The 8,791-nt window shown below is 32.1% G+C and overlaps 1 protein-coding gene across 1 annotated transcript; it reads left to right on the top strand.

The window, feature by feature from the left end:
• Positions 7-5,652, top strand: LOC107625535. Its single transcript, XM_016328188.2, has 6 exons — positions 7-236; positions 1,476-1,737; positions 2,676-2,790; positions 4,025-5,064; positions 5,178-5,279; positions 5,478-5,652. Exons 2-4 carry the CDS (start codon positions 1,504-1,506, stop codon positions 4,096-4,098), a joined length of 423 nt encoding a protein of 140 aa, XP_016183674.1. The 5' UTR covers positions 7-236; positions 1,476-1,503; the 3' UTR covers positions 4,099-5,064; positions 5,178-5,279; positions 5,478-5,652.

Raw genomic sequence — 8,791 nt, 5'->3', positions numbered from 1 at the left:
CCCCCCCTCCCCCTCACCTCCTCACCTCACTCTGTCACTCACCGAGCCACCGCCGCCCGCCGTCGTCTTCTTCGTCTCACCGCCGGACACCCATTCTGAAGTCTGAAGGAACAGAACAGACCCGCGGCTCCGCTTCGTCCCTGTCTGTCATCACCGTCGCCGTTGCCTCGCCGTTGCCTCGCCGTTGCCGCGCCGTCGCCGTTGCCATCGTCTTGGTCTTCTGCTGTGTCAAACAGGTTAGTTGAATATGTTGTTCTCCTCTGTTCTGCACTTCTGCTCTATGACTATGATTGTTGAAAATTTGAAATTATGAAGCTGTTATGACTTATGAATAATGTTGTTATGTTATTCTATTCTGTTATGAAAACTTGAAATTTCTGGGATGAATATGTTTGTTGAAAGCTTGAAACTATGAATAATGTTGTTATGTTGATGTGTTCTGTGTTAAATATGCTTGTTGAAAACTTGAAATTAAGAAGCTGTTATGACTAATGTTGTTATGTTATTCTGTTCTGTTATGAAAACTTGAAATTTCTGGGATCAATATGCTTGTTGAAAGCTTGAGACTATGAATATGCTTGTGCTGTGAATTTAACTATTTAAGGTTGCTGTGAATTTAACACTATTTAAGCCTTTAAGGTTGCTGTCTTGCTGAATAGGGAATAGGAAATAGGGAATTTAGGATTACTATTGTTTTATACTTTTGCTACTCCATATTCTTTTAGAATGGCTTCTGAATACACCATTAGAAACACCATCTTTTCAAGAACAAGGATCAACTCCTGATGCATCAATTGGAACTCAAAAAAACAATAATAGAGCAAAAACTTGGTTGTTTTTAAAATGTTGGGGAAGAACTGAAGATATGTATTTTGAATTTTTTAAGTTTATGACTATTTTTAGTATTTTATATTTTTTATTTACGTGAAACCGGTTTTACCAGTTCAACCAGCGATTTATCAGTTGAACCAGTAAACCAGTAACCTGACCGGTTTGATCACCAGTTCGGTTCTTACAACTATGACTATGGGTATAATTTGAAACCCATCGATACGAATTACCATGTGCTAGTCAAACCAATATTTCTAACCAACCAAATTGAAGCTATCTAACTCAATTTTACACTTAACCTATTAAATCGAATATAGTAAATTCAATTTACATATAAATTGCAAATGAGACTTGTATGTAATGCTTTTTGTTTTGAGACTTTTCAGGTAATATTAATATGTGTTTGGTTTCTTTACATGTTTTACCCAGATTAAAATGAAGAAGCCAGGCATTAATAAAATTTATATTTCCAGGATGATTAAAATTTATATTTTTCTATTTATATATTTTGGTTATTTTCTTACCCGATTATACAGAAAGCAGTAACCATGGACCAAAAAAAAAATGGAAACCAAAAAACTATTTGTGAAATTTAAAGAATAACAAAAGAGGTCCATTTATCTTATCTTATTTGTAAGTGGCAGGGGAAGAAGGATAATCCAGAATTGTGAAATGGCGAAGAAGGGGAAGAAGCAGCTGATGACGTCAGCGCCATGGAGGGGCGACGACAACAACACTGAATCAGAATTCCAAGATGCTAAGCTCAAAGTCACTACCCAGCCCGGTAATGGCACTTCCACCATGCACGTTCCTCGCTCCAAGTCCAACCACCAGCATCACCACGACGGCGACGATTCCATCGAGATTGACCCTGAGCTTCGCTACAGTTTCCAGCGCAATTTTCAGGTTTACTTGTTTTCCCCCTCTTCTCCTTTCAATTTCACTAGTCAAATTTTGAACAAATCATAATGATGATGATTAAGTTAGACAATATTATTAATTTACAACTTCATTTATCTTTGTTAAGAACCTATTCGTTCAATTGTTCATGTGGCGCCTCCAAGAGAGTTGAGTTTCATGTCCTTGTCGATTACCAACCCTAGTTCATGATATTTGTTACTTTATCTTTTTAGCAATGTTAAACATAATAAGTAGCGGTTTCACTATATGTTTCTTAATTAAATAAGGGTATTCTGATAAATAATATTCAGTTCTCTCTTTGGTGTGCAAATGACTAAGGTTTCAGATATCATGAAAATGGAAAGAAAGAAGTACTAAAAATGTAAAAGCAAGTAGGGTTTATAATACTATGGTCTTTCCCTTGAAAGTTTCTCTTTGTATGTTCTTGGAGCATTTATATGATATAAAAATTAAGAATGAGGGCTTAGTGAAGCTCGAAGAGGGTGCAGGAGCCACTGAAGATAACATTATTATGAAACAGATTGTCTTTGTCAACTGTTAGCTATGTTCAATTTTATGAAGTTAGGTATTATGACTGAAATACATGAATCCCGTTGTCTAGAATCTATACATAGATACTGCTCGGCAATTTTTAATGTGGGAAAAGTTTGTATGAATCTAATGCATGCAATTCGTTCATTTTATTGTTGTGAAGTGATCGGTTCAGAGCTTCGGATTGCTCGTAATCTTCACTGCTTTGTTAACTTGGTATCATTCTCGGTATTATGTATACGAAGATGATATTCGATGTTATGCTGCCTCGTTTTATGTTTTCTTTTCTGATATTATAGAATTAAATCACTTATTTAATTGTTTCCTTCTTGCTTGTACATATAATTTTCTAGTCCCTAAGTTTGAAATATAATTCAACTCTTGTAATGCAGTTTCTGCAACGGGTTTTTAGCATCGACACTCTGGTGAAACCTCTTCCTCCTGCCAAGGCATACGATGTCTCTCGCAACTTGACCTTCTTCACCCGCATCTTCACACAATTCTTTGGTATGTTAAGAGTTAACGTACATTTATCCATAGTTGAGGATTAAATGGAAAAATAATGCATAAAATCAAAACTCTACCAATTGTTTTCAGGGTTTTTTATTAAATATAGCTCCATATCAGTTTTTCTTCCCTTTTGCTCTTCTAGCTTCAGCTTTTATGCATCCTAGTTTCCCTTAACAGCTTAACTTGAACCTTTTTCTTTATGATAGGCCCTTAGGCTTTAGTTGTAAAGATCGCTTTTAGAAGGGGAAAGGGGCTTGCTAAGAATAGTACCGTGTCAATTTGTGCAGGTAAAGTGTATGACTCTGTACTAGAATGAGAAGGGATGTCTGTGATATATAGGAGTCAGGAAGGACACAGGAGAGAACCCTTGTCATTTTGTATTTCCATTTTTTTTTCCCTTCTGCCTTAATTGCCTTGAAGTCATCTCATCTCTTCTTCAGTGCTAAACTTTACTTTATAGTTTATATGTATACTCTCAATTATGCTTAGATGGATGGGTTCTCACTCGGAAATAGGCATAATTAGGAATGATTGCATTAGAGAGAGAGTTGGGGTAATGCCAACCATAGATATAGAGAACATGATAGAATCTTGTATTATACTACAGAGGGTAGTATTGTAGCTAGCGGAAAAGGAAGACCTATAAATTTTTGGAGGAAATTATTAAAAGTAATTAAGTATAAATAGTTTAAACGCATATATGATTTATGATAAAGCACTGATGTATTGTTTGATCCATGTAGTTGACTTTATCTAATGGGATAACTCTTGATTATTGTAAACATGTTATTGTTGTTGCATCTTAATTATATATAATTTAAATTGATTAGGTGAGATTTTTGTGTCATATTTAGCATTTGACAATAGTAGTGTTTTAATAGCCAAAAATCAAAGAGTACTGATATTATAGAGTAGCTGAATAGGGGTTGCCATAAAACCTACAAATGACATGATACAATCTATTCGAAACTCTCTAATGATTACAAGTATGCCAATATTATAGACAGCAATGGATAATATCATGATATGTGTAGAGTTCATGGTGAACTGAGGTCTATAGTATCATTGTCAAAATCAAAATTACTGGTGACAATCCTGCTCTGTTATCTGGATTAGTATACTTTGGTTATCTTGCACATTAAGTATTTGTTAACTGGGTAGAAGAAATACCCATAAAACCTGAGATTTTGATCCCTTTTGTTAATATGGTTGTCACTTAATAAACTTGCAGATCCTGAAGGTATTGCAAATGCCCAGAAATCATTGGGCATAGGACGGGAAGAGAAAGCTCGCAATGTTCGCTGAAGAACTCTTATCAATGTTATGTTTGTTAATATTTTGAAAAAGAATTTTACATTCTAGATAATATTTTAAATTCTAAATTTCATATTTTGAAAAAGAATTTTACATTCTAGTCCTCTTTGATGCTTGTTTGCATTTTTTTCTGGTCCCCTTTTTTTTATAACTATTTTGTTCTTCTTTCAGAGGAACTTTTCATTTTTTGGTTACTAATAGGATTCAATCTTCATTAAGTTCATAGTACTGTACACCTCATAGTTTAAAGTGTAAAAGTACAGAACAATTTGTGCTCAGTGTACAATTATAATTTAATTGGACACTCAAACATGGTAACCGTGTTAGAAATATTTGATATAAAATGTGTTCATTATAAGGTGTAATTAATAGTGTAACTAAGGAGTGGAAAAATTGGATGATTTTATAGAAACAGAGGAAAGTGAAATAAAGAGGGAAGGAATGAGGAAGAGAGTGAGTCACATGGGGTGGGGTAGCTTATAGTCTTTGATTGTAAAATTTTTCTTAATAGTTAATTTATAAAATTTAAATATGAGCTAAGATTTTTGGAAGCTTAATAGTCTTTGATTTTGATGTCTAACTACTCAAGAGTTTAATTTGCTTAAACTGTTTTCAGGAGGATCAATAATAACAGTCTTAATGGTGAATTGCCAGAATCATTGGCTAATATGACACAACTTGCTTTTCTGTAATATTCATTGAACTTTTTCTTTTGTTTCTTTTTGTGTATTAATAATTCTGTTTTTGAAGTTTTCTCTTATTCTAATTATGGTTATCTGGTTTTTGTGATTATCAATTTCAATGACTTGTCCTACAACAACATCAGTGGCCCTATACCAAGAATTTTAGCTAAATCCTTCAAGTAATAAATCTCTTTTCCTTGATTATATGGTGCATTTGTTTCTAATAGGCTTCAAGAAACCAAAAATTCAGTATTAACACAAGAGAATGTTAAAGGTACTTTCCAATTAGCATCATAGTTAGCATTTTCTTCTTCTTCTTTAATTGAGTACTATAATAGTTTCTTCAATTCATGTACAGCTTAATGTTGAATGCTTTTTATGTTTCAGACCGGCACAAAGAAGAGTTTTGCCTCATGTCATCAATTTCACTTGGCTAATTACTTCTTGGAGGACATGGATGATGTTCATTCTACTCTCAATTTCATTGAGGTACCAGCAAACAAATTTGTCTCAAAATCATCAGTTTCAAAATAGCTATGCCATTCACATGATTTCGATTTTTCAGTGTGTGGACTAGAAATTTTGGTTTCATTGAAAAACTAATAGCATGATGCAAAAGCAAATATCTAGATCTGGTTCAATAATTGAAGATTCTTACCAATAATTAATGTTTGAAATGTTCAATAGGAAGGGAATCAAATAAGAACCAAGGAGAGTTGTGGCAAATGCAGGGTTGGATTCAAGAACCCTATGAAGGAAGCAAGAAATGGAATATCTACATGCAAGAAGCTGCTAAAGGTGTTGAATATTCTGAAAGATAGGCTTGCCTTTTTTTTTTCGTGTCTATAAGACACTAATCAATCCAGCTTTTGTTGTTCGAAACTATTGAGCATGAGGAGGTATTAATTTAAATTTATTCTAATCTTAAATCTTAATTAGTATTCTTATAATATAATATAGTTTTTTGTATGCTAATTTACTTCTTACTTTAATTTGTGCAGTTCTTGGAGGTAGTTCGGATAGAGGGTCATGCATTTTCCCTTATAATATAATATAGCCAATATACTTCTTTTTTGTCTTATTTTTTTTTTATATTTTTTATGTAAGTGATTCTTATTTTAACTTTCTATTATGCAATTTGATTTGGCAGCTTTGCTGTGGGGTTGATGAAAATGCAATTTGGGCTTGTGCTCAATTGGTATTTGCACCTACTGATGAATCATTTGCTAATGATGCTCTTCTACTCCCTTCTAGATTTCGTGTTATACCATTGGATCCTAAAACAGTTCATTGACAATACTTTTCTTGCATAGTTTTATGATAATTTGATATCTTGATTTGAACAGAGCATGCTAATTAGTTTGCACTAGTCACATGTTAATGTGTCACTTGCACAATGTTTATTATTATGCATTTTTCGGCATATAAATAATTTCATCTATTTGCCTTTTAATGATAAGTCAAATGCTAATGCATAATCCTCCTACATCTATTTCAGCACTAATCACATGTAAATGCAACTGATTTGTGATCTGAAACCCTTGAAAATGAGTTCGAACAACATGCATCTCTGAGGTTTGTACTTGTACCTTTTTCAATTTTAATGTTAATTATTCTTAGCCTTTTGTATTTGTTTCTTTATTGTTTTTCAGTAGCTGAAATAGAAAATATGTAATCTGCAGATTCAAAAAAGAATAGAAGAAAATCAGAAATGGTTAGTACTGGTTTGGACACTAGTTCACTTGAGATATATATTTATGTACATAGTGTTCTCTAATTATTATATGTTTAATACATGTTATTTTTAATATTTTGTTGTTGTAATTAATGTGATTGAAAAATAATGGTAATGTATTATATTGATGATGTTTTAAAGTATTTCTTTTGTTTAAATATGTAATATTTTAATTTTTTTTTACATTTTTAATGTCTTGCTTAAGTATTTCTTTTAAATAGTAAATGATTAGTATAATAATGTGATTCTAACATCCAGATTAATATTTTAAGAATAATATTGACAGGTTTGTGGAGGTTTGAAACCCCCACAGCATAGCTGTTTTTTTTAAAATGGAAAATTTCTTTTGTGGGGGTTTTGAACCGCCACAAACATTAACCAAAAACTGCTACAAAATGCTAGCACAAAACCCCATAAAAGGGATAGAAAACCGCCACTAAATGACATTGTGGGAGTTGTGAAAAATTGACACAAAGGAACTCATGGCACCTCAAATTTTGGGAGTTTTTAAAACTGTCACAATTCTTTTTGTGGGGCTTTGAAACCTCCACAAATAGAAAAAAAAAAAAAACCTTATAGTGGAAGAAGGACTGTAAATTCACCCCGATCTCGAGCTTCTTGAATATTTAGATGTTGATGGATGTTCAAGTTTGATAAACATTGTTCCTTCTTCTATTACCTTTTGCCATCTGACCTATCTTGAGGTAGCAAATTGCAATAACATGATAAACTTACTTTCTCCTCATACAGACCGTAATGAAGGTAAAACAATGTGATTCACTTGAGGAAATATTGTCCAAAGAGGGAGAGGAGATAACAAATGACATTGCATTTTTCTCCTTGCAAACTTTGGAGTTGGATTCTTTACCAAGACTGGTTTTGCTCACAAAAGTGCTTCCTAAAATTCCCATTGTTGAGGAAAGTAGTGGTCAGAGAATGTGCTGGCATGAAGGACTTTTCAGACAGGGTGAGCACACCAAAGCTTCGAAAAGTGCTAACAGCAGAGAATAGTAAAGAATTTTATTGGAAGGGTGACTTGAATGGCACCATAAATCACATGTTTGAAAATAAGGTATGTTTTTATTTTACTAATTGGGCTTGCTTTATTTTTTCTAAATTTGATGAAGATAGCCAACTTTGTTGTATAGTACCTGTGCCTTCAAAAAGAAACGAGAATTCAAGGCTACCTATTATATTACTTATCCCTTTTTTGCCAAAACAAAAGAAAAATGAAAACAATAAAGTCAGGGTATAAATCCTTGTTCTAAATCACATTGCCATGCCTTGAAAAAAAAATCTTATTAACATGGAAAAATATATGGAACCAAGAGATGATCAGCCAAAAAGTAAACAACTTAACTAATTTATAATTATATTTAATTAATTTTATTTGTTTTTAATTTATAATATTTGATATTAATTGCTTCTCACCCCAAATTAAAATTTTGAATGATACGTTGGAGAAATAGGGGTGGGGATCACGAAACTATTCTTATTAAATATTTTTAAAAATTATAAACACAAATATATAATTTTTTATTTATCAAGCATAAAACGATACAAACATCGCTACAAAAAATATTATCGAACCAAGCCTCAATTTCTGAATATGATCCATACATGCATTATGCTTGATATCGGTGGTTTGTTTATATATATATATATACACACACTATGAAGTACGGATACTTCGCTGAGTTGCCGTGTCCACGTGTCGGACACATTTCGGACACGACACTCACTAACATTTGTCCGACACGCGTGTCTGTTGTGTCCAAATCGTGTCTTAATAAAAAATAAATTTTTTTTTGGACATATTTGGACACACCTAGATATCATTACGTGTCAGCGTGTCCAGTCTTATTCGTAACATATATTCTTAAAATAAATTTAGATATAGTATATATTATTATTTATTATAACAAAAAATATTTTAAATACTTAATATAATTAAAATAAAATATTAAAAATAATTAAAAAAATTAATTTCTATTTTAATATCAGTAAAATATCAAAATATCATTGCGATTTATCTAAAAGATACTTTATATTTTATATGTATGCATCTCATAAGAACATAATATAATGAACATTCTTTTAGTACTTATTAAAATTAAAACTAGGATTTAATTTGTTTAATCTACTAGACTATCAAATTATCATCAAATAATAATTAAACTGTCTTCATTCACTAATTTTTATTATTTCAATGAGTAATTTATTTTGGTGATAATCTAATTTATTACTTTGCTCGACATACAAGAGT

This window comes from Arachis ipaensis, chromosome B02, assembly GCF_000816755.2.
Source record: "Arachis ipaensis cultivar K30076 chromosome B02, Araip1.1, whole genome shotgun sequence".
Classification (NCBI taxonomy): Eukaryota; Viridiplantae; Streptophyta; class Magnoliopsida; order Fabales; family Fabaceae; genus Arachis; species Arachis ipaensis.
This window is presented reverse-complemented; position numbering and strand designations above follow the sequence as displayed.

Bases quoted from the DNA above. Each gene is read 5' to 3' on its own strand.
- LOC107625535 (XM_016328188.2), top strand. From the start codon at position 1,504: ATGGCGAAGAAGGGGAAGAAGCAGCTGATGACGTCAGCGCCATGGAGG. The intron at 1,738-2,675 runs GTTTACTTGTTT...CTTGTAATGCAG, and splicing joins GTTTCCAGCGCAATTTTCAG to TTTCTGCAACGGGTTTTTAG. The intron at 2,791-4,024 runs GTATGTTAAGAG...ATAAACTTGCAG, and splicing joins CATCTTCACACAATTCTTTG to ATCCTGAAGGTATTGCAAAT.